This window comes from Parasteatoda tepidariorum, chromosome 6 (assembly GCF_982258835.1).
Source record: "Parasteatoda tepidariorum strain Cologne lab strain chromosome 6, Ptep-v5.0, whole genome shotgun sequence".
Lineage (NCBI taxonomy): Eukaryota > Metazoa > Arthropoda > Arachnida > Araneae > Theridiidae > Parasteatoda > Parasteatoda tepidariorum.
This window is the reverse complement of record NC_141760.1, coordinates 46,010,257-46,037,979: the sequence shown is the minus strand read 5'-3', so window position 1 is coordinate 46,037,979 and position 27,723 is coordinate 46,010,257. Positions and strand designations below refer to the sequence as shown.

At 29.2% G+C, this 27,723-nt stretch overlaps 1 protein-coding gene across 1 annotated transcript; it reads left to right on the top strand.

Annotated features, from left to right (window-relative positions):
- Positions 1-1,547: 1,547 nt before the first annotated feature.
- Positions 1,548-22,671, top strand: LOC107439567 (proton-coupled folate transporter). The gene is made up of 6 exons (XM_016052213.5): positions 1,548-1,703; positions 12,487-13,566; positions 16,305-16,541; positions 17,526-17,609; positions 20,806-20,962; positions 21,978-22,671. Exons 2-6 carry the CDS (start codon positions 12,591-12,593, stop codon positions 22,093-22,095), a joined length of 1,572 nt encoding a protein of 523 aa, XP_015907699.2. The 5' UTR covers positions 1,548-1,703; positions 12,487-12,590; the 3' UTR covers positions 22,096-22,671.
- Positions 22,672-27,723: the final 5,052 nt, after the last annotated feature.

The following is a 27,723-nucleotide window of genomic DNA, read 5'->3' as shown; positions in this document are numbered from 1 at the left end:
CCCTGGTCCAGGCATTTGTATATTTACCTTTGCAAATTTTTTTGCAAATTTAAATGTTGATAGTTGTTAACTTACAACTTACATAGGAAAAAACTTAACCGATGAGAAACAAAGTTAGCAAGTGTTTGATAAATAAGGTAAGCAGGTAGGTACTTTGTTTACGTTGCATTTGAGCTGCTGGCAACGGTTTAGGAAACTTCCCTGAGGATGATCCGGAGACATGCCATCACAAATTTTGATCCTCTGCAGAGGGGATAGCTCCCCTATTTCGGTATCCCGGAAACCTGAGCACGAATTTGAACACTTTATGCAAGAACAATTTAATGAGTAGTTTTTAATATGATAACTCCCTGACCATTAGAGTTTGAGATGTTACAACATATTAAATTTAAATAATGAGCAAGCCTGTATGCAGACGGTTACAATCAATATCGATCTTATCCATGTTGATCCTTGAGTTTACATGACATAACGAATGAAGAATAATTTATTATTATACAAAGTGCTAAAAACTTTGTTTTTTATTAAAGAGTTGTGAGTTAGCAAACATCACTGTTATTATCTTTTCAATACATAACTGAAAAGAAAAGGCGTTAGTATTTTAATTTGTAACAATAACCTATTGCAAACTTATGCATTTTATATACTTTTCAAACACCCCACCCGAATGAATTAATTTAAATTTTTTGGCATTTTTTTTTAAATCAGGAGCTAAAATTACCCCTTGCACTTGCTGTTCAAATTTCAAGGAGCTAGCAGTTATAAGAGAGATACACAAATAGACGCGTGCAAATCTTCTTTTAAAAGATAAAATGCATTAATCTAGTATATTCAACAATAGAATCAATGTATGTAGTAATCAATGTATGTAATCAATGTATGTAATCAATATAACCCTATTTCTTTTACACTGCAAAAAAATAATTACCAGTGTAAAGTATTGGATGTATCATCCGTAAAATCTATTTTTACCGTAATTTTTACAGTAATATTTATTTAATTAGAGTTTTTCAATAATTTTACGGTAATTATTACTGTAAAAATTATGGTATATCAGTTTTTTTGTTCTGTAACATGTTCCGGTAAAGAAAGATTTTGTGATTAAAAGCACCGACGCCCTGACAGCAGGTTCTTTTTACCGGAATTTGTTACAGTGTGACATTTTCATGCGTCAGAAAAAAGAGACATTCTTTGTCATCAAACCGGATTATAGTAATTTTAAATTTACTTATCATTTAGATACTATCACTTTATTTTGTTTAAACATTCTTTTTTTTTTTTTTTTGCTTTTGTTTTCAAATAATTCGCATATTTTCGAAATATTCATTCGAATCTGAAAAAGAAAAATAGAATAAAACATAAAAGTTATGTAAAAATTTATCTTTATTGCTTCCACAATGGGATTTAAATTTCCTCTTTGTTAGCAAGCATTTATTGAGAACTGCAACTCTAGTGAAGAAAAATGAAAATTTTTGACAAATGAAAACACAACAGTCACTATTCATTTGATAAATCATTTTGGTAATGACGAAAGTTCCTTATCTTACTAGATTAATAATCGGTGCTGCTGGCAAAAGAGAGTTTATCTAACTTTATAATCATGCGGTGTTTTGGTTTTGAGAGATCGCTTCTTTTCATGGAAAGTATCAACTATTAAACACCCATCTATTAACTATTACACAATCATAACATGATCATTTCAGGTAAATAGAACTATATTTATGATTAATCTTTTCATTTAACTTGATTCTTAATTTCTTTAAAAGTGCAAATGAGCTTCATATTTATTCTTTGTAAATTTTAATCGAAATATTCATATAATTCATTAATTCATTTATTCATTAATTTAATTCGATTTAAGATTTAATATAGATTTGAAATTATTCATTAAATTCATTAACTTTAAATTTTAATATTTGAATTGATTCATTAAAATTGGACAACTTTGAATTGTCATTAACAGTCTTTTATTGATTAATACGACATACTTGAAACAGTGTTTATTATTACTTATTAAAGAACGTTAAAGATAAAACATTTGTTTCATAACGTTTCTGTAACGTCACGAAAGAATTAAAAATTAATTTGATGTAAGAAAAATGATTATCTAGAAATTTAAAAAATAATAAGACAATATTTACACTTGTTCTAATTTTATTACTCATAAAGTTTAAATAATAACTGGAAAAGTTTCAAATAAATATATTCACCGAAACTTTATTTAAGCTTTTTGAAAACTAACTTAAATTTACCACAGTTACTCGTTTAACTTTGAGTAAACGCGTTGAGATTAAATAAAACACTTAACAAACTTGTTTAAGCAGCAACAGCTTTATAGTATTTGCTTACGAAATTGCATTTTTAAAACTGAAAAATTGTAGTGTTTAAGTGAAAATAAATCATTTGAATTTTAATTTAGCATTTACGCTTTATGTTCATAACTAATCAAGTTTTAATGAATTTGATGTAAACTATTAATTTACCAACCATCTGAACTGTTACTTACATAAGTGTTTTTAATTTATAATTTAATGCGCTTAAACAATGAGATACATTAACAAAATTCTTCACTAAAGCAACTTTAAATTTGAAAGAAAAAAAACTCCTTAAAAACTTTTGTAATGGAAGTGAAACAAATTATTAAATTAATAAATCAACAGTGAAATACAATGTAAACTTATGTGACATCACCAATTGCAAAAATAACTAGAGCTAGCAAAAAGCGTCATGATTATTGTCTTTAAATTTATTTATCAATTAAATCTATTTTCGAATTAGTTTTTCCCATATTTTTGATCAAAAAATATAAATTTAAAAATGGCTTTGCAAGACAATGTTTATGAAAGCTTTCTCTAGGTTATCAAAATTGTAATAAAAATGTAACAAGAAATTATTATTAAATTTATATGATATTTCTATTGCTCCTCTTTCTTACTTTCAATGACGTATGCTATAAACTTTGTTCCAATAGAAAATAATTAGATATATATCAATGATAATCAGAAAATAATAGATACGCATTTCATTTAATATATTTCTTTTGTAACAATATTTAACTAAAGATAAGTAAAACACGATAAAAACTCAATCTGCTTCATGACTTTGATATTGATCAAAACAATTGTCAACTCCCCACAATAATGTGATTCTATATCAGCTAACCAAAAAAGCAATCAAATATCATAGATAATTAAATTGTAACCATAACCAAAAGTACGATAAATATAATAAATAAAAATTCACATAACTAAAATAAGTAAAAACACATAGAAATACTTTCTGATTGCATCGCATCCAAATAATAAAATTATGCAACTTAAACAAATGAGAAATGTTTCTTTAATTTTTTGTTTAAAAACGTTAATAAAATTATCACTGGCTACATAACTTATGTACTAAAACTTCCATTAGAAAAGCTAGTTTGATAATTTATAAATTATTTTTGGAATTAATTAAACATTTTCGAACCATCTTAAAATCTAGGAAATATCCATTTAACATCTAGTTATTAAAAGAACAAATATATACATTAAATAAATAAAAATCCATAATAAATTCGCAAATATTTTTCTTTAAAGTAACCTTAGCCGAAATGTTCATATTTCTACCCTAATAAAAAAAAGTATCAGATAATGGTAAAATTTACTGTGTTTTTGGCTCTATAAGAATACCAAAAAGCTCGGTAAGTTTCACCGAAACGTTTTGGTAAATTGACAAAAAAATATTACTTTACAATATGCGTTATAATTTGGTAAATGTGGTGTGAAAATTGAGCATGGTATAAAAACCATTTATTCGGTTAAAATTACTTTTCAGTTTTGTATTGGATACGAAATGTGTAGTAATAAGAACGATAATTTTTAAAATCAGAATTTTCGGTAAACCGTTACCATATAAATGGAAAAATTCCCAAAGGAATGGTTTAAATACCGTAAATTTTGATTTTATTTGCAGAATTATTATTATTTTTATTATGGTTCTTTCTCCATGCGCAACAACTATTACAAAATTTATTAAATATATTTAAGTATTTGAAAAACGTTCAAGTAATAACTCTTAAATGTTGCCAAAGGATTTAAAATGCTTATAAAAAGTTTGGACATTTTTAGTTCATCCTGCATCAGAATTAATCTAAAAAAAGAGGAGATAAATAAAATGAGAGGAGATAAATAGAAAGGAGGTAAATAAAAATTATGTAATGATTAAATGTTCCTTTTTGCTCCACATTCCAAAGTCTGTTTCATACTTTAAGAGACCAGTTTGAGATCCTTCAAATCATTGCAAAGTTATAATTTAAAAATATAAAAAGTGCGCAAAAAATGGATACTCCTTGAATAATTTTTAATCTAGTGATGGATTTTATAATTACAAAATCAGACACAAAAACATAATTTATTTGAATAATGCTACCTTTTTTTTCAGCAGATTTGGATTCTTGACCCTTACATCATAGGGGAGAGGCGCAATTTGAAAATTATTTAATATTATAATGTAATATAATATGTTATTTAATATTATAATGTTAATTTATATTATAGTATTAATCAATATAATGTTATTTAATATTATATTTTGGATAAATTTAATTTAAATATTATTTTCCTTAAATTAACTATTTACTAATTATCGAAAATAGTCAAAAATATTTTGAAGTGAAAAATATACAAATCTTTACATCATTCTTTAGAATGTAGTTTTAATTTGCAAAACACAAAATTTGAAGGAAATAAGTCAAATAGTTCTAGAAAATCAAATTTTGAAAGTAATTTTTTTTTTAAATTAAATAACTGAAGAACTATTTGACATATTTCAGTCAGTGTATGAAAAACGCTTTTAAATTTTCCATAGATTTTCTTCATATTTACATTTGGCACTATTTTTTATAATTTACACACAGAGCTCTGGGTAAAGAGAGAAAACTTAACCTAACAGTTATGAATAGCTGTTATAAACTCACAACAGTTAAAAATAATTAGTATGTTATTCACTAAAAAAACGTTATTGCTAAGTTGCCCAAATTCACAAACGTATCCATAACACGCAACTTGACATTGAACTAGATTTCTAATACCCACCACGAAGATTTTTTTTCGGTAATTTTAGCGTTATCATTTAGCAAATCCTTATGTAGTTAAGAATATTTCTCTACAAAACATAAATGTTATTAAAAAATGAAAATAAGCTGACTTGCCTTTTCTATTTCTGTAAATTTGGCTTACTTATGAGAAAATGGAAATAATTGCGTGAAAAATTCAAAGTTCATCAATTACAGAGTTCATCATAAGGATAGGAACCTTTTTCCACAAAATACTCTTCCATTATTAAATCAAGGAGTAAACATGAAACGAAGAACACAAAGAAAGAAACTATTTTTGTCTTATTGACTTACGCAACACTTCTTCAAATCTTATGAAATTCTAAGACAAATAAAACAATTGTAGAGAAATCCTTGAAAAGACAGAATATTTAGAAAAGCCATTGTTTTGATTGAAAGCTTATATCGCCTGCCCTTTTCATTTGTAATATACTTCCCTTTGGGTTCAGTATTAGTTTTCCCGTTGCATCATATTTCGGGTGTAATATTTCAAAAATTATTTAAAATAAATTTGATTGCATAAAAACTAACCACACTGAGAAAAAAGTATGGTCAAAACTACCAGAATATGGTAAAATTTATGATGTTTCTGACTCTATATGTACAACAAAATGATCGGTAGTTTTTATCAAAGAGCTTTAGCAATGATTTTGGTAAAATTAAACATAAAACATGTTTTTATAATAAGTGATAAATTTTGGTAAACGTGATAAAAATTTAACAATTTTGTAATGATACTTTAGATCAGGGCGTAAAAACCAGATATTCAGCTATTATTTTTCATTATTTTTCAGTTTTGTACTTTTTACAAATTGTAGGGTAATAAGAGAACTATAATTTTGAATTTCAGACATACACGTAAACCGTTATTGTACGAACGGAAAAAAAAACAAAAAAATGGTTTATACCATATGTTGCAGATTTTATTACCAGAATAATGTTTTTTTAGCAGGAATACCATTACCATACAGTGTGGTAATTTCACCAGAAATTTTTTCTCCAGGCTCAGAATTTGAATAAATGATATTTATTATACTAATAAGTAAAATCGGTTTGAAACCTTTAACTCACGTTTATAGGTTTGAAACGCTTCTTCTTGGTCTTTTTCCCACTTGAAAATTTCATTATTTTTCGTCAGCTGCTTTAAATATCGAGCTTTAATGGCATAGTTTGGAAGGAATCTTTTGAAGAAACTTGTTAATCCAAGAAATCCCTTAACATCGTATGCATTTTTAGGTTAGGAAAACTTAGATATAGCTTCTACTTTTCTTGATCCAGGCATAATTCCGTTTTTAATTGTAATAAATCCAGGATATTTTACTTCTTTCTTTCCAAACTCACATTTAGGTAATTTCAAGGTTGTTTTTCAGGTAAATTTGCGGAGAGTAATGCTTTAAATACTTCAATTAACACCCGCATCATTTCTCCCCACGTTTTTGCTGTTACAAGTGTATCATCCAAATAACATAATACACCACTGATGTACAACGAACCTAACGCATGGTACGTCAATCGTTGAAATTCTGCTGGGGCATTAGTTAAGCCTAAAATCATCCTCTCGAACTGTCCAGTTTCATCTGGGGTTATAAAGGCATTTTTAGTTTTGCTTTTTCAGTTAAGGGTATTTGCAGATATATATGAGCCAAGTCTAAGGTTGTAAAATAACTGCAGTCACGTAATTGCTCCAATTAATCATCACTTTTAAGCAATGGGAACTTATCTCTCATAGTTTGACTCTTAAAACGTCTGCAGTCAACCACAAGTCGGTTCTTACCAGTCTTCTTCTTTACTAGTATGACAGGACTTGCATAGGGTGATCTTGTTTCCGACACTATTCCATTTTCTTCTCATTCACCCACAATTTCCTAAATAGCTGTCCGTTCAGAAGTATTCGTTTTATATCATTCCATACAAATGGGCTTTGACCCCTCAACTTCTCTAATATCCCTTTCTGTTAAGTTTGTACATCCTAGCTCTGAAATGTCCATAGCAAAACAATCTCTACATTCATTCAATAATAAGAGCAATTCTTGCTTCTGTTCATTATCAATATTAGAGTCAATTTTCATTTCGCTCAATTTAATGGGAGTTTTTTCATTTAAATTATTACAACTCGATGAACTTATCAGTTTTACAAATAAAAATACTTGTAGTTTTTTGCTATCTAAATAGCCTATTCACACTGGTGCCACCAGAATTGTTTTACCATTTAATCATATGTGTAATCTATTGCGGTAAAAATAAGTTTAACTGGATAGAGAGCATACGTTTTCAGTAATTTTCATCCCTTAAGAAATTGGTTATTGAGTAAGGTCCTTAACTTCAACGATTGAGCACAATTCAATAACTTCCGAAAAGCCCGACATTTTTGTGTCCAATATTTTCCAAAGGAATGCACGTTTTTCCATTTTAAACCTCCAGTAATCAACCAATGTCTTCGAAAGGATTCTCCATCATAATTAGCCCATTCTCGATATCCATTGCTTGAGATCAAATAAGATTGACTTTATATTTCTGTGATTCAGTTGCCTCAAGAACGTTAAGGCGGATTCGTTTTACTTTTTCCTTAATTAAGAAATTATTAAATGGTTCTGTCTCCCGATATGAAATCTTTTCCCTATTCTGGCATAAGCAATGTACGGTAGATCAATCCATGTTCGGACGATAATTAGATCAACTGGCTGCGCATTATCAAGAACAACATAAATACGTATTCCTTTGCGTTTTACGTTATCGACTTTAACATCATCTTCAATTTTTGCAATAGTGATTATTGCAGGAATCTTTTGATTTCCAAAACCATACAATTCATCGGCAGCAGGTTCAAGTTTCTAAGCAACTGGCATCTTTGGAAGACAACAAGAACTGCCGGTGTCAATTGAAACCTGTACTTCGTCACGATAATTAAGTTTTGCCTTTTTCAAGTATGAAGTACTCTCTTCGGTATTTTCTCCTTGCGTAACAGATAAACTTTTATAACTTGACCAACTACTTTCAGCTTTAGAAAAGCAATTCTTGGCTTTGTGACCTGTTTTATTGCATTTTCGACATATTATAACTGGTTTTGGCGACGGACAGTTCTTAGAAATATGGCCAAAATTGTTATAGTTGAAGCATTTTGGTTCACCTCTTTCATTATGTGTAATACGGTACAATTTTCTCTTTTCATTTTTCTTAGCAATTGTATCATCTTTAATAGAGTTTCGTTTGTCGAAAAATCCTTCCTTACGCAGTTGTTTATTCTTAAAAGTTGATCTCAAAATATCATAATCATTCAGTTTTTCTACTAAATCATCTGGATTAATGAACCAAATCCAACCATCAATAAAATGATCTTTTACTTCTTGCGATACTTAACGTTTTATCTGATCCGCTATAATAAGATCTCTCAACTTTTCAAAACTTAAAAATACTTTTTAATTCGTAGGCAAAATTTTTCCATGTACTTTTTACATTTTTATTACGCATGAAAAACTTATGGCGAAATTTTTCAAGTGTTAATTTATATCGCTTTAATAAAAATATGCGTAACTTCTTTATAATCGTTTGCAATTTCTTCTGTTTCTCTGGCGATTATTTGAGCTACGTCGGAAAGAAGTAAGCCAAGCAAGTGAGTAACCCAGGAATTTTCATTTATATCTGCCTGTTTAGCCAAACGTTCAAACGTAATTAAATACAGTAGTCTCTTTCCAAATTATTAGACCGCACTACAAGAAGATTCTATGTAAAATCTTAATTATCAGGTGATACTATACAGCTTTATTGTTTTTACGGGACTGAAATCGGTTTGCATTTGTTTACGTTCGTGTATCAATTTGATAAATTAGACGATGTATAGTAAAAATTTGACGATTGGATAAATTATACGATATATTATACAATTATAGAATATTTATAATAGAAGATATTATATTAGTATATTATAAACATTAGACCAAATTATTAGACGCACTGTAGTGTTTTAATAATTGCATGTTTTGCACGAGTTTATATACAATCTATATATATATATTTCTCTTACACGGCGACAAAAAAAAAGCCTCATTACAACTCCCCGAATGGCAAAGCTAGAAAATCGACCAATGATTGCCACTAAAAATGTCACATGCCAAATCTAGCTGAGATGGCTCAACATATAGCGCTTTTAAAAACGGAATAACCAGAGAAAGCATAAGCTAGGCAGTAGTCTTTGTGGATAGATCTCTATTTTAGTATTTTGTCGAAAGCGCTTTTTTTTCACGAATTTATATATTACGAATTTATTTGACGATTTTTGATTTATATTCCGAATTTATTTGTTTTACTAGAATTTATTTGTTTATACAGGTTTTTCTATTGCAACTCACTTATTTCAGTTTTTAATTGACTTAATTATAGCCAAATTTTTAACCTTTTCAAGGAGATATCAGTTTTAGAAATGTTATCTTAAGATTTTATACTATAGCACATTTCTAATAGGTTTAACGAATTACATGTCATTTATTTGAATTCAAATTTATTTTAATGACTTAATATTTACTAAAAAGATGTAATTTTTTTTAAAAAAAAAGTTGTTATATGGATTTGAATGATTGTTTTGAATTCTTAGAACTTTGTGCATTTTCAATGTACTTAAGTTAGTAACTAGCGGAGCGAGCTTGGTTTGAGAAGCAAACCATATAAGATTGCGTAGCAATTTTCGGGGGTTGGCGAGCGTTAGCGAGCAGGGGGCGCAGCCCACTAGTGCTTTTATATTTAAACATACATGTAATGGGTTTTTATTAGAGAGATTTTTTATATACATACTTCCTATTTGTATTTATTTTGAACGTATTGCATTGCAATGTTAACCAAATGATACTCGAACATAAACAAGTATAAATCGGTTTCAGCCGCATAAGAACAATAATGCTGCATAGTATTACCTGATAATTAAGAGTTTACATAGAATCTTATAGTGTTTTTAATAATTTGACCAGGGACTCTATAAACTGATATTATTTTCATCAGGGTTAAATTTTTAAATCAAATGATGAAGTTCTAATCTTGATTTTAATGATGTACTATTAAAACTGGCGAAAGAATTAGTAGACCTTTTCTCTGATTCAATGCGTAATTTATGTAATTCAAATTCCATTTCAATTTTTCTTGCCTCGTCTTGTCGTTTGCGTTCCTTAATTTCTTCTTGGCATCTGCGTCCTTTAATATCTTCTAGGTGTCTACATTCTTCTTCTTTTTCCCTTCTTTCATTTATTATAGTTTTCCACAATTTTTAGACACAATCTTCATCATATTCTTTTCTCGCCAAAATTATCCTCTATAAATCGCTAATTTTATGTGTATCAATAACATCCGATTCTTCTGTAAATATTTTTAAATCGCATTTTCTTGCATTAACGAAAATAGCCATTTTGTAAGCTTTCTAACGGTATAAAACATTTCAAATGAATCCCACATCTGATTTTGTTGACTTCTCATGTAGTTAATTTAACAATAATAAGTTCCTTATAGAAAACAAAAACAATATTTATTGATAATATAAGTGCACTCGTAACTTACTACATTCGCGTACATTTCATATCGAAGTTCTATTATTTTTTTGTATCACAAAAGAAACTAAACATAACCGCTGTTGCCATTCTTAATCTACAATATATAAGCTTACACTCCTTACTGTATCTTTGAGGGTCAACAACCTATTGGATCTTGTATGACTCCGTCAGACAATTGGAGGATAAGGAACAACAACAATTGTATCTCATGTTATGTATGTTAAAATTTAAAATTGTTTCTGTAACTTAGAAAGTTAATAGTAATTATACTAATAGCAATATCTGCTACTTGAAAGGTAATTAATTTATAATTTCCATAGCCGCTATCCGTGTTTCTCAAGTGCATAGATCAATGTCAAAATAACACACTGGAAAAACACACCAAATGGCGCACGAAAAAATGAGTAAAAAATTAACCCAAATTTTCTTGTCTTTTTTTAGTCTTAGCATTTTTTACAAATTTTTTAATGCATAATAACTTAACAGCTTACAAAAAGACTAAACATCAATAAATGAAAAAGACATATTTCATAGTTTATCTATACAAATAGAATTAATGAAATAAAAAATAAATTGCCTACAAAAAGACTAAGCATCAAGATTTTAAAAAAAATCTTATAAATTATCTGTATATCAATATTTTTATGAAGAAAAAAGTAAACAGCTTACAAAAAGACTAAACACAAACAATCGTGATTGAAAAAATGTTTTTTGGATCTTATAATATTATCTATAGTAGCTAAGAATGAAGGTAAAAGTGTGAAATGCGCATAACTGTAGATAACAGTGCGATAATGAATTGATAATATGTGTGGTGGCGATAAACTTTCGCCCACAAAGTTTATCGCCACCCACAAAATACAGAAAAATATTTAATTTTAAAATATTTGAAATAATTTAAGCCAAAGACTGTATTTTTCAATTAAGTTTTAATCTATTCTTTTTTATTTTTAAATTGCATGTCCCCTAAAAGAGAAAGAAAATTAATAATAATTTGACGAATTATTTCTTAAAAAATATTTATTTATAAATAAATTTTAAAAAAACCTCATCTTTTTCTTCAAAACCTCCCTAAATCCAAACTTGAATTCAACTAATTATTTTATTCAGAGAGAAAAATAAACTGCTCAACGGAATTATGATGCCATTACAAATAATTATCACACCTGTACGAAAACTTGCCAAACCTTTTCATAGTATTCGCGTCTGTTCATCGGTGATTTCTTTAGAAAGAAAAAAATCTAAAATTACTACATCAATGAAAAAACTATTTTACTGTCTTCTGAATGGAACAAAGAAAATTTAGCCAACTGCCCAAATTCATACAAAAACTATTAAAAACATTATAAAGTAAAAAATTTACTATTGATTAAAAGTTTAAAAAATTATAAGTTTCTAAAAAGTAAAAAATTTATTATTTTGCTTTTAAGTATCTGAATCATCCTAGAGACAATTGTGAAATACGATCATGATCAAAACAATTTAAAAACCTACAAAAAAAAGTATTATAACTATCGATATGTTAATTAATTGAAACATTATGTGAAAAATTAGATCCCAGAGGCATGCATTTTATAGGGCAGAAAAAAGGTGCAAAAAAATAAAAGTCGAGATAACTGAGTTTAATTTTACTCTGTGAAAAAAATATTGAAATGTCGTCCTTTTCAATTCAATTATCAAAGATATAGAACACATTTAAAAAGAACCCCTTTCAAAGTATAGGATATAAAAGCTATATTAATTTTTATGAATTTTTCATTGTTTTTAATATTTATGTTAAATGCTAACTACAATTGTTAATACAAGTAATAACTAACAATAATTGATAATACAATTAACTCCCTGTTATTTTTATTCTAGGTTTAAATCATGGAAAAATTACAATCATTGCAGTAAAGTTCATCAAATCATAATAGCATCCTTCTCATTGATTGCCACTGATTCTAATAAAATTTTTGGCCAAAATGCCTGATTACATGGGGAAAATCGATGATTCTGTAGATATGCAAACTATTGAGTTGCATCGCGCTGACAGCCTGCCCGGAGCAGAGACAGAAATCCCTAAAATTCCAGAAAAAACGAATACCAAGTCAGAAGACGCGCTCGAGGAACCACAATCATGGTGTGCTAAAGTAAATTACATGAAAATAGAAGTTGTCATGTTTCTTTACATGTTTTCCTACATTTTACGATCCGTTTCGTCGACTACTATGATAATGGATAAAGCTTGCATCGTTCATTTGGGATATTCAGAAGAAATATGCAAAAATCTCGCTGAACATAAAGATATTAAAAATGTGGTAGAAAAACTGGCCAACAACTACTCAGTGGGACATTCTCTAATACAATTGGTTCCTTCTTCAATTTTAGCTTGTTTCATCGGCTCTTGGAGTGACAAATATGGCAGAAAAATACCAATAATTATGGCTCTTCTTGGCATTATTTTGGATGGCTTAGGGAGCTCAATCTGTGCTGGATTGTTTTACAGCAGGATTGAGTTTTATTTCATACCAGCCATATTTACAGGCTGTTCCGGAGGTTTCATTACTGTGCTTACTGTTATATATAGTTATGCTGCGGATACGACCAAATTCAGTAAAAGGACAATTAAATATGCTTTACTGGAACTATCGTTTGGTTTATCAATGCCGCTGGGCATTCTATTAGGTGGCTACCTTTACAAATATACTGGTTATGTGTATGTATTTATGATATCAACAGGTGGTCACGTATTGGGGTTGATTTGGGTAATGTTTGTAATCAAAGAAACAAGAGGATTGGACAATACAGATAGCTGGTCAGTGAAACTACGAAGCTTGTGGTCATCTCAACAAATTATCGATAGCTTCAGAGCTACTAATAAGAAACGACCGAATAAAGGAAGGGAACAAATACTAGCTCTGATGGTTGCAACGAGTTTTGCAGTGTTAAGTTACGTTTGTGAGTATATTTCATTGTCATAAGTTAGTAATATTATGCATTTATATATATATATTTCTATAGGAAAGTAATCTTGTTAGAAAGTAATCTTCTTAGAAAGAAACTATAAATTTAGTTGGAACGTTAACTATTATGTTAAAACACTGGTTCTTGTTGTACATAGATCTTTTTGTATTTACTTATGAAATTAGCACTATTATAATATTATTATTTGCATTTTAAATATATTTGCTGGATGTTTCGGATTTCATATTGAAGTACATCATACTTTTAGAAAATATAGGTAGAAGTTGAAGTAGAGTCGTTCGGTTCGTAGTTAAGGGGAAGAGATTTATTTATACACAGATGTGCTTTATAATAGTGTGCTACTATAGGAATTTTTACGGCGTCTTAAGATATTCATCTACTTTTAGATGCACCTAGATAATTTTTTTTTAAATTTTTTTCCGCACATGCGCTGTATAAAGCAACTACTTCAATTACTCTTATCTGGCGCAGTTTTTATTATTATTTTTTTAATTTTAAAGCAATAACTTCGATATCACTTTAAAATTTATTCAAACTCTTTGTTTAATTTTTTTTAAATATTTAAGCTATAGTAAAAGTGGCACTAGACCTAGTATATATTTCGGACATTTACCAAAGGTCTAGTCATACTAGGTCTGGTTAAGTGCCATTGCCCGGTATACATTTGCCCGGTATATCGTACACTGGTGTTTTTTAATGTCAAGTGCCACTACCCGGTATACATTTGCCCGGTATACCATACACTGATGTTTTTTTAAGGTCAAGTGCCACTGCCTGGTATACATTTGCCCGGTATACCCTGCACTGATGCTTTTTTAAAGTTGCCCGGTATATATTTGCCCGATACTCCAAACACTGATGTTTCTTGTAATCTATCGTCAGTAAGTATTAAAATATCGAATCGATGTAATTATATCCACGAATAAATTAATATCAAATCGGATGTAATAAATATTTCGGACATTCACCAAAGCGACTAATTTGATTGTCAACATTCACCGGTGAAAGTCAACAACCACCGATTTCGGTCATTCCCTGTAACATGCACATCATTTACATAACAACCTCATCAGGACGATTATTTCATACTTTGCCTAAATAGCATCCGGCATTTCAAAAAATAAAAATAATTGTTTTTGTTGACGATGATCGCGCAAGGCGATAAAGAATCATGCATAGTACAGGTAAGGAAGATATTAACCTCGAAGGAAAAGTGGATGAATATCCCAAGGAACCAAATTTTACATAGGAAATTGGTAAATATTTAACGTTGATCGAGGTGAAGCATGAGGAGATATTCAAATTAACACACAATTTTTTTGTTTGTGTGTTTTAAAAAAACATTTCTGTAAACGCGGAAGAATTCTTCCTTCTTAAAAATAGGGAATACTGTGCAAGTGTATATTGAGTAATGCCTCATATCTGAAGATTGCTGTCATTGGTACATCTCTTCGTTGAGCCCTTCCCATTGCTTTGCAGTTATTGAAAACCTATTCATGATTTAGTATACTTTATAAAGTTAAAAAATAGTCATCTTAATCATGAGTTCATTCGCATTTAAACAAAGTTTTTGTACAAAAAATAAATAATTCTGCTGTCAAGTGTCTCAGTGAGACGCTAATAGTGCTCTCTTGTTGATAATATTTAAAAGTGTATTAAATCAATGTTTGGCCATATCAAAAATTATTGTATACACTTCGTTAAAACCAAAATTACGAATATATTATGCATCGAAAGCTAGCTCCCTTTCATATATCAGCTTGAGTTGCTATGACTGGACAGTTCTCCAACCGTAAAAATAATATCGAGCATAATATTCTATTTTATATTTTATATCCGTCGTTAAACCGCCGGCCCAATTTTGGGTGTCCTACTACTAATATTCAACTCCGTAGCCTTGTAATTTTGTACCAATCCAGAAGACAAGGAAACCCCTGGATCAGTACCCCAGAGGTATTGATTTGTTATGGGAACATGGAGGACTTTGCGACTCGACAGATTTAACGTGCATCAGTCACCATTTATTACACGAGGAGTCATCGGCCAGTGGGGATCGAACCCACGAACTCTTGGTCATGGGCTCAGTGCCCTACCAACCAGCTATCCTAATATTTTGCAAATTTTTCGATCTGTACAGTGAAATGCCAATGATTAGTTAAATACATATCTTCCTTAATTGAACCAATGACTCTTATTTTAATTTTACCAATTTTTATTTAATAATTCAGAATTGTAAGACCAGTATTTAAATATGTATAGTTATAATTGGTTTGCCTTGAAAGAGTGATAATTAGGTTTACATGTACAAAACTATACAATTGCGGAGTTTTATGATTTAAAAAATTATTTAAAGTAACCCATTGATAAAAACTTTCCCCTTTCTAGGAAAAGATATGCAATTTAGACAAATTTGAAGGTTTGCCTAATTTTGCCAAATTTATGCAAACTTTTCGAAATTCGACTCTTTGTTGCTAATAAAAGACAAGACATGTTATGAAATACTTTTGTTTGCTGGTAAACAAGAATTTACATTGGACTTTAAAATTTCTGCATCATTTTATTTTTCAAGAAAATTTTCATTTTCGTAAATAGTTATTATAGCGAAACTATCAAGTTTCATTCTAATAATATACTGATATCAATAATAATAATCTATTCACATGAATATTAATATACTGATTTCGCAAAATTTCTCATTATTTTTTTTTCAGCGACCGCTGGTATCAGCTATTTGTATGCTCATCATCAATATGACTGGGACAATACGAAGTATTCTACGATTTCATCTATTTTCTCCATTCTTGGAATTGTTATAATGATGGTATGCGTTCCAGTTTTTAAAAAACTCAATTTGGGAGATCCAACTCTTGGTTTAATTGGAAGCACGTCAATGGTTTTGAAAAATATTGGATTGGGTCTCGCGAGTACAAAAGAAATTTATTTTTGTGGTAAGTAAAGAATTATATTTCATGCCAAATAAATAATCTTAAAATTTTCAATTATTTCCGGGAAGACAATCTAGAAGACAGAAGACCTGGGAAGAAAGAAAAAAATAAGCTATTTTGGGAAAAATTTCCTCCTAATAATGAAAACAATTTAAAATTTTAAAAAATGTCTTTTGTAATACAAGTGAACTGTAAAATCCCATTCTTCCTCAGTAATACAAAACAAAATGGATGTTTCAATTTGATTAAAATTTTATTTTTGAAGGCTATACCGCTAACTAAATAAATATATATATGTATATAATATATATATATATATATATATATATATATATATATATATATATATATATATATATATATATATATATATATATATATATATATATATATAATTTTTAGTACAAATTAGTCAAAATTTCATAAAGCAGTTTTTATTTCGCAAAGAAAAAGATAAAACTCAAAACAAAATCACCAGAAAACAGTTAATTATAGAAGATAAATATATATATATATAAGTAGAAAAAATACAATAAATGAATAAATATTTAAAAAAAAAATAACAAATAAATATATATAAAAAATATAATCGAAAAAATACATAGAAATATGCTATAAAATGATATTTCCTTTTATGAAGACAATTATATAATTTTAAATAGACAGTTTAAATTCAAAATCAATCGATGAAGATTTATATCAGACTTTAAACAAACAATGATACAAACTGACTTTAAAAATTTAATTCTAAAAGCTTTCTGGACTCAAGCTTATGACTTAGAGAAATTAAGCAAAATTTAAAAATTTGAATTTCTAAGTGTTTTATTACTTCTAAGCCTTGTTTCGCATCATTTGAAGTAATTAAGGCATCTTTCCCAAAATATTACAGTTACCCGGCAATTTAATTTAAAAATAAATTAATTCAATTAAATTAAACTAAAATTATAAGACTTCTAAGTTTAAAATGATTTTTTTTCTCCTATTAAGCTAACTTGGCTGGATTATTATCTGGATTCAGTTCCTTAGCTGGTCGATCAAGAATATCCAAAGTATCGTCGAAAGAGGATATAGGTAAGTCATTATTCGAATATTAATAAAATGCGTTTTTTTAACAATATCTCTCTATATTAGAAATGCCAAGGTTACCAACGATGTTTTGGGTCACCGACCTTAACGTTCGCTTTATTGCACAAAAACCATCAAACGTAGAAACTTGAAATTACTAAAGTGCATAGAAAAGTGTTCAAGGATTAAGATGGAATAAAAGAAAAAACATTCATAATTGTTCACGAATTATTAGCTGTAAAAAATACCATACGGGCAGTGTAGTTTTAAAACATTTTCTTTTCTTTTTTTTGTCGTATGTCTGTTTTTCAGTGGCGCCATCTATGGCCAGGAATTCGACTTCTGCCACGCCATTCACACAACCACAACCAGTTTATAGGGCGGGTCACATTCACACACAAAGGAGAATGGACATAGAACACACAGAGATTGAAAGAAACATCCATGCCTTGCCCGGGTTTCGAACTCAGGACCTTTCTGATGCAAAGGACAGTTCCCTGCCTCCTACACAGACCGGTCGGCTTCGATTCAGCTTTTCTTTTTTTTTTTTTTTGTCGTATGCCTGTTTAGGCAGAGGGGGTGCGATTGTTCTTGTTTTTCAGTGGCGCCATCTATGACCGAAAATTCGACTTCTGCCACGAAAATTTCTATAGTTTATATTTAAGTTCATTTGAGTGTTTTTTGTTAAATCATTATTAATTTTATACTTTATCGTACAATTTTTTTTCTCTCAAAAAATCACAAAACATGAAAAACCTGAAAATTATAAAAATTGTATATCACGCCGCAAATGTTAACCAAGTAACTTACTAATTTGCGTATTAAGTTAATAAGAAATAAAGTAATAAGAGCACAGCTATCAACGCGTAAAAGCATAATTATTTAAGTAATCTATTTCAAACGTGACACAAGGAAATAATGTATACGGAAATTTGATTAAATCCCTAAGGCAAATAATCAATTCATGGAAGGGGTTATAAATAACAACTCCGCGTAGCCATTTCCCTTAAGAAAATAAGTGATTTGGTCAAGCCCCTTAACTGTTTTAGTAAAAAAGTGAAATAAACAGAAAGGGCAATAAACAAATAACAAGGATGAAATAAACTATTAACTAAGCCAACTGATTTTGCTTACGTTTTAATTTATAATAATAGCTTTAAAATTCTTTTTTTTTTCTTTTGCATATTATCATATGTATTGATGAATGATAAATAATAAGGTGGCAATCGTTAATAATAACTGTTTAGAATATTTAACAGTTGGATTAATCAAGGAAAGTGAGTGCCATTGTTCGATTTATCCTATACTGGTGTTTTTTTTTACGGTTAAATACTCCGGTATAGTGAGAAGTTGTGGCTGTGAGAAGAACTCCTCCAGATTTAAAGTCTGGGGCTGTCTGCTGCTATGGTAACAAGCTAGAGCACATTTCTAATGGGGGTAAAATGGAAGAAAGAAGGTGTCGATTGGTTTACTCACGACGACCTACGCTGAAATTAAGACGAAACTATCGAAGTGACCTTTCCTCGTAACCACGCCGTGACGCGAGACGAGTGTTTGGAGTTCTCCTGAAAGCCGTACTATAGACATTTACCCGGTATACCCTACATATTTTTAGAGTTACGTCCCAGTTCTCGATTTCCACTAGACCGGTATGTTCTACACTGATATTCTTTTTAAAGTTAAATACCACAGCCCGGTATACCCAACACTGATTTTGAGGTGAAGTGCCGCTACTTGGTTCAGATTTACCCGGTATAGCCTACACTGATATATTTTAAAGGTTAAGGGCTGCTGTTCGATATACCGTATACTAATATTTTTTTTAAGGTTAAGTGCTACTGCCCAGTACGCATTCACCCAGAAAACATAACAAAGCTGATGCTTTTTTCAAAGGGAAGTGCCTCTTGCATTGCCCGGAATACCCAGCAACACTAATGATTTGTTTAAGGTTAAATACTTTAAAGAAAACAAAAACGTAAAGGAACCTTCTGGCACAAAATATTCGAAAAACCAATAAACAACACCTACTAAGTTTCAGTGTCAGCATTGAAAATAAGCAAACAATTGATATTCCCTAAAGTAGGTCATTCTTTGATGAGTGGCGAACGAAAAGTGTGTAGTTCACTCCATGAGCGATCAGTCTTTCTGGTAGGGAAAATCCTGCAAAAAATCCGAAAATGTCTCTATTTAGGGAAAAGTGGGAAACCTCAGAAATTACTATTGGTTTAGGAACTAGGTTGATTGATTCCCACGAAGCTTTATAGGGAAAAATGTCTTTATTTAAATTTATGCATACTTGGGCCAAAAATAGATTTAAGAACAGGATGTGGCTTTTAAAAGTGTGAGAAAGTTTTTCGATTAGAATAATTAATTAGGATAGCATAAAAAGTTTAATAGAAACTTTTATGTTACATGTAACATACACATGTAACATGTTTTAAAAAAATTTCTAAATCTAAAGATAAATAAGGAAAGAAAATATTTAAGAAAAATTTATATAGAAACGTACACTGTAGAAAGTTCTGGATCAAATTATGATAAAGGAACCGGCGCTCAGGAGGGCCGTTACTTTTTACCTTAAAATCCATATTTTATCGGAACATGTTACTCAGCAAAAATTCTAACGAACCATAATTATTATAGTAATAATTACCGAAAAGTCAATAATTCACTCTAATTAAATAAATCTTGCTGTAAAATTGACGCTTAATATTTTATGGAAAAAATTTATTTTATGATTAAATAATTTTTACGGATGATGGTACCTGTATGATGATACCAAAGTACCTGTACTTCATAACGCAATTTGATCCGAAATGTTTTACAGTGAACGTGAGGTAGGTAACGTCAAAAAGGCAACCTCTCAAAATATTGCTATAAAACCATAAAAAGTCAGTGTATCAAAAGTCAATGTATTTTTTTGTTGAAAATTGAATGTTTTTATGATCCTCTGTTCTCATACTTCTATTTTTATAACAGTTTACACGCTTATTTGCAACTGAATAAACCTATTAAAATTATAGTTAAACCTATTGAATCAATTTTTTTTATCTAAAAAGCAATACATGTGACAAGAGGTTAATATTGTAAAACGATGTTAAATTGGTATTTCTTACAGCAATTCTGTGTTGAAAAATATGTATAGTTCAAAATCTGTTGCAACTGCAAAAATAGTTTATGCATAGATATTTCTTGGTTTCAGGTAAAATATTTGCATTTCTAACAACAGCGGAAAGCTTAATCCCAATCCTGTCAACAGCAGTTGCTTCTCAAGTTTTCAATGCTACTTTGGACTTTTATCCAGGATTAATATACTTAATAATGGGTATTTTACTTATAATACCATTGGGTGTCTTTGCGTAAGTAAAATTTTTCGTCACTAAAAAAGTGAAATACTTTTTTAAAAATTGTGTTCGCATTTATTTGTGGTTATTATTATTTTTTTTTATGTTAGTTGACATATTTTTTTTAATCAAATGTTGGAATTCCTCATAAAACACTATGCCATGTAAGAACTCAAATAATAAATCTTCAATCAGTTCACCCCACCCCTCAGGTGATATTCGGAAAGTTTAGATACAAAGTCATAATAATCCACGAGAAGGTAACCCAGATTCGGCACCCGGCCGAAGCACCACCTGTGGCATATAGACCCAATATTTACAGCTCATGTGACATCAGGCTTGTAAAATAGCAATAAATTTTACAGAATGTCTAGATAGTTTTACAAAGTCAACCATAAAAGTTATACGCAATCCAAGTGCACAATATTCAATGATTAAGAAAACCTAAACTAACTGAACCTAATACAAAAAAAAGAGTTTTATATATATATATATATATATATTTTATATATATATATATATATATATATATATATATATATATATATATATATATATATATATATATATATATATATATATATATATATATATATATATATATATATATATATATATATATATATATATATATATAATATATATATTTAAGTTGCAGCCAATTCGAACGATAGTATGGTTCACGATTCATAATTATTATAGTGCATCGACATCATATAGAATTAAGAATAAAATTTCGATATAACTTTGGTAAATTGTTTTAGCCTTAAAAATGATACATCGTTTAATGAAAAATAGTTCAATCAAATTTATAGTTTAAAAAAAAGAGTTTATAGCTTTCAATAAGATGTATATCTAAGCAGAAAAATATCTATATTGTTCAATATTAGTAGGAAAATCCATTTATTTCAAAATTTTGAAATTACAATTTGAAATATCTTACATTATTTGATAGATATTAAATTATTATGTATTAACTAATATACGACATTTCAAATTTGTGGTAAATTGTGTTATAAAATATTTATAGGTGGCTTGCTCGACTTCCTACGGTTAACTATGAAGAAATCTACAACAACCCAGAGGAATATGAAACAGAAAAGAAATCAAAAGACGAAGAAAGTGCAACGAAAATGGAGAAATACTAAGTTGTTGCAGTTTCTTGCAGCAAACTTTTTCTTGGAAAAATAATTTCTTGAGGGCAAATTCAACGAATATTTTTAAACAATGCAGTTTATCAGATTAGTGCTGTTGATTTGCTAATCATTTCACAGATAAAATTATAAACCTGTGAAATCTCAGTCAACCTGTGACTCGAGCTTCTATTTGCATGAGATATCTTTATTCCATACAAAAGTACATTTCCTAATAGAAATACTTCTGACTTTTTAACGGAAAGTATAATTCAATACTTTTAGTTTTGCTAAAAACTTGTTTCTCTATATTTCATATCACTCAGAAAAAACACTAGTTTTTGAAAAAGATATTATTTACCCTATTTCAAAAAAATTAAAAATAAATTCATACTACTTTGTAAGTATATACCTTTTTTTAATGAAAGTAAAACGATGATATATTGCTCTATTTATATCGTTTTCATAGTTCATGCATTTTTTGTTGATACATTTCTTGTGCATACTGTACAGTTTTTATAATTTATTATTATTTGTTCATGTAACCTTAAATATCTTACAAATAAAAGCTTTATTTATATTTTCGTTAAACATTGTTCTAAATTTTCGAAGAAACTTTTAAATTCAGATAACAAGGAGTGTATTGTTACACAATTTTTAGATACATTATGGGATTAACACTCTAGTATTTTAGTGAAAATTGGGAAATAAGGTTTACTTAACCCCCAAACTCTTGGTGCTACAATTCCAAAAATTATTTTAAAGGACCATTTACACTGTATATGAAAAATTCGTGGATGTGAATTCGGAGGTGCGAATGAGAATTTAATTTGGGAAATATATTTACCCATGAAAACCTCTCTAATCACGTTCTCGTTCTATTCTCCAACTTTCTTCCGCGATTTTTTTTTTTAATTTTATTTATTTTTGCATGCAGTATGAAACAGTTTAACCTTGGTTGAGCAATGGATGGTAGATAGTGTAAAACTAAGCACAGATGGCGCTAGAGGTTAAAATTCGTAGTAAGTTTTCCGGGTTACTATTTCCGTTTGATTTTTACGGCTAAATTTGGAAAAGCGAGCCATCCAATACTATTATACTAATAGTGTTTACAAAATAAATCATTCTTTCTACTTTAATTTCAACAAAACAAACAACAAATGAATTCGAAAGACTTTACAAGCATGCTATGATGCAACCCAAAAAATATCAAAGGGTGATAATTTACACAAATATAGCCAAATAAGGAATAACACTCAAAATATGGAAAACCTTACACTTTATTTATGTTATGATATTAATTTTATTAAATTTGTTTTAGGCTCAAAACTAGTTTGAATTTGTAAATTACAGGAAACTGTTATGAAAGGTAAAATGAAGCGCAAATTTAATCACAACTTCCTAGAACATTAAGCCGGCTCACACACGCTTTCGCATGCCTAATATAGGGGGAGAAATACACCGGAAGTTTTTCAAATTTTATCCGGTTTTAAGAAGCTTGTTATTCGCGATCGCAACGCTTGAGTACACCCTCTAGCGGGAGCCTGAAAATATAAGGTATTTATTTATTAAGTTTTCATTTAGTTTCATCAGAATCATTGGCAGAATCAGATGCTATTTTCTGAGCAGCAAATAAGAAGCAAAATTTCCCTAAGGAAAAGGCCGAAGAACTTGAAAAATTTCTACAGAACATTGGTAAATCTTTCAAAAACAGAGCACGCCAAACGTTTGAAGAAAAATTCCACAAAAGTTTTTAACTTCTATTATCAATAAACTTGCAACTGATAACTTCTGATTTCGGAATCGCATACTGTTACAGATGTGAGTATTACGGTAAAATACATTTTTCTGCCTTCAGTTCATTACAAATTAAAATAAAGTCAACATTGCTTTCTTCATTCCAATGAATAAATGTGAATTCAGAATGTACAGCCCTGTAATAGTTATAGAAAATTCTTCTTCTTTGTAGAATAGTATATATTTCTTTATCTATATAATTCGAAAAACAGCAATAAAGAATCATCCGAATTATTTGAAATAGTATCATTTGTGCTGATTATTAATAAATTTTTATCATTTTTTTGGTAAGTTTTTTTTAGTTTTGAAAAAATAATTTCAACTAATTATAAAATTTTGCTGTATGGTATGTTATCGAAAAGTAATGAAGGGATAGTCTATGTATAAATTATTTGAAAATAAAATTTTCAATCGAAGAACATTTGATTTGGAATTCTCCAAATTTATAAAGCAGGTGAGTGTTCGAATTTTTATAATAGAAAATTTGCTTGTAAATAATTTTTTTTCTTATTTGATGTTAGTTCTCTACAGGAGGGTTTTTTACGTCTGATTAAGAACTATAAGAATAAAAAAAGAAATAATATGAAAGTTTTTTATTTCAATATGAGGAATTTTTAAAATCGATTTTGTATCCTAAGAATTCTTCATTTTACGTTTTTCAGTTTATAATTTTTTGATAAAAATTGTTGTCAAAATACTTTTTTGAAGATTTAAATGGTATAACATGACGTGTTTATGTATACTTCTTGCATATGCTAATGTTTGAAGTAATATGATTCAGAAAGTTATAGAATAAAAATTCGATACGTACGTAATAACACCCCCGCAGCTACATAATTGATACTTTTTAAGTGCCGCCAATCTTCTACACCTAAAATTTTTGCGACAAATCATAAAATAAACACTTTATTTAAAATCAAGACACTTTCAAAATTCAAAACACAATATTTAAAATCAAAGTAGTCAATCGGATGTCGGTGGAAAATGGGCCAACATAGAGTTTAACATAGATTCAAAACAATCTCTATTTTCTCTCACCTGTACTGTCGCTATATGAACTCTAATAAATAAGATTCCAAATAAAATAACATTTCCAAAACGTACGTTTACCAAGATAAAGTTTCATGTCATGGGAATTGGTACATTTTCGTTTTTTTGGTAAAATATTTCGCTCCTGAAAAAATAAAATTGCATCTTGTTCTTTTTTTGGCAAATTCCAAAGACTCACTTTCGCAGCTCTAAAAAATTGTGTCAAAAATCAGCAAACAATAAGGCAACAAGGAATCTAAAAGATGATGTCCAGGATTATTTGATGATAAGTTTCTATAGAATGGTTTTCTACGTCCGAATATGAATTTAAAAAAATGAAAGTTTTTTTATTTTAATGTAAGGAATTTTAAGAATTTTTTTTTTTTTGTTCCGTAAGCATTCTTTATTTTACGTTTTTAATTTCCAAATAATGATTTTTTTTTTAAATTTAAAATTTTTTGATAAATGTTGTCATAAAACTATTTTTACAAAATTAAATATATTAAATTATGAGGCTCGTGTATACTTTTTGCTTATTTTAATGTTTGAAGTAATATGATTCTTAAAACTATGGAATGTAAAGTTTAAATATGCTTTTCATGTTACATCATTAAATTTAGTAAAACTATTTCTCAGGCATTAGGTTTTAACTCTTATAGTCCCGCAGTGAACTGATCGTTAAGACATGGTTTCCAACAGATCACCGAAGCCAAGCATCACTGGCTGTGGTCAGTGTGAGAGTGGGTGACCACTTGGATCAGTTTGAGTAGGGACCGAGGGTGTGCGATATTGGTCCTCGCTAAACTGTTCTACCGTAAAAGTGCTCGACTTCTCGTGTAGATCATCGGGTTACCGAAGCGGGGATGCCATTCCCTCTGCAGAGGATCAAAATTGTGATGGCATGTCTTCGGATCATCCTCAGGGATGTTTCCCAGACCGTCGCCAATAGCCCATTGTGCAGCTCTAGTGCGACGTAAATGAACTACAACACTGAATGACTGTTCATGTAGAAATCGCAGGTATTCGTCTCATACAATACAACAACGCCCCCTATAGTTCCTTGAAATCGCGAATTGTTTACATTCAGTCAACCATCCATGGATGGTGTTTTCAATATAAATGTAAACAATAACAATCTCGAGCTCCATATCTGCTCTAGTTTCGGTTAGAAAGTTTGCAACTGCTTACTACAGCTTATTCTGCGAGATGATATTTTCAAGCGGATAATTTTGTTTTCAGTAAAAGAAGTAAATTAGATAATTTCTGAGCTCAAATGTGCAGTATTTCATAAGATATTAATGTTTTTAAGTAATTCTGGTGAGTTTGAAAAGAAAATTTGTTTTAGTTATTAATAGATATGTTGTTAATAAAAAGGTGACATAGCTGCTAGATTTCGAATAACTCGCTTTTTCGGCAGTCCTGATTTGGCCTCTTTCCATTTGTTTATTACTGTTTGTTCGCGTTGCACGCTGTGCATCATCTCACGTATATGTTAGCACCGTTAGCATTGCAAACACAAGTATTGTTAGCATTGTAAACACAAGTAATAAGTTATCAAATATCACGTTTGCAAGAATCTCAAAACACAATGTTCACGTTGTGAGCCAAATGGCTTTAAAACACACCGGAAACAGTACCCCGGAAGTACAGGTGGTATGGAGCTTACAGCACTTCCTAGTGTAGAAAACACCATCCATAGCCATATTTGGGATAAATATTCTTTAACAGATACAAAATACTTGTTACAAAAAATACTTGCTATTTCTAGCAAAAATGAGCATACGGAAACGCATTTAATAAACAACTTATAATTAACATCTCATACATCAACTTGTAAATAACATCATGTAACTTGAACAAATTTGTAATTGTAATTAATTGTTGCTATCGAATGTAATAATTTGTGCGCATATGTCAATAATTATACAAAATAACTATGGGTGGTTTATATGTTGCAAAAAATACTTTGATAATATATATAGTACTTGCGTTAATAAAGATAAAATATATAAGTACGAAATTAAATCAGAATTTTTCGACATAAAGACGCCTTTTTTAATGAATAGCGCAGCTTTGAAAAAAGCTAAAAGTCTTCAAGATAGTAAACTGCTTAAAAGAAATATAATTCAGGTAGTGAAATTAGATCGATATTAAATATACCTTGTTAAAATATGCTTGTTTGTTATTTAAGTCTATGTCTTAAGTTTACAACTTTTTTTCTGATATGAAAAGAAATTTAGTCATTAATAAATCTGCTGTTACTTAGCCTCATATTTACCTTTTTCTCATTGATCCCAATTTCTTCTTTCAAGTAAAAACTTGCAATGTATCTTTGTAATTAAGAACTATATTATACATTTTTTGTGCTTACCTATTATTATTAGAAAGGTGTTTCATTATAGAGGTCCCTGAAAAACTCACATTTAAAATCTTGGGCCATAATTTGCCTTTTTTCATCCACAAAAATTTTGTTTTTGCTGTTTGGTCAATTAAATTTAATTATGTATGAAATAATAAATTTTACTTACTGAAATTAAACTTAACACCAAAATGGTTTTATTAAATTACGGACATTAAAATTTGACAGGATTGGGACTACATATTGATAAATTATTTTTTTACAAAAAAAGTTGCATTTTTACATCAAACTGTTCACAGTACAGTTTGATGGAATTTCCCAATCAAAATCTAAAAACAATCATAAATTTCTGGATTTTCAATAAATTGGAATCATTTTAAGTGTCATAAAAAATATTCACTATTATTATATTGACCTAAACAAAATTATCATTTGCATTAATTATTTAATAGAAAATC

Excerpts from the sequence above, each read along its gene's own strand:
- LOC107439567 (XM_016052213.5), top strand. The coding sequence starts at position 12,591 with ATGCCTGATTACATGGGGAAAATCGATGATTCTGTAGATATGCAAACT. Across the intron at positions 16,542-17,525 it reads AAAAGAAATTTATTTTTGTG|CTAACTTGGCTGGATTATTA; the intron begins GTAAGTAAAGAA and ends TCTCCTATTAAG. Across the intron at positions 17,610-20,805 it reads ATCGTCGAAAGAGGATATAG|GTAAAATATTTGCATTTCTA; the intron begins GTAAGTCATTAT and ends TCTTGGTTTCAG.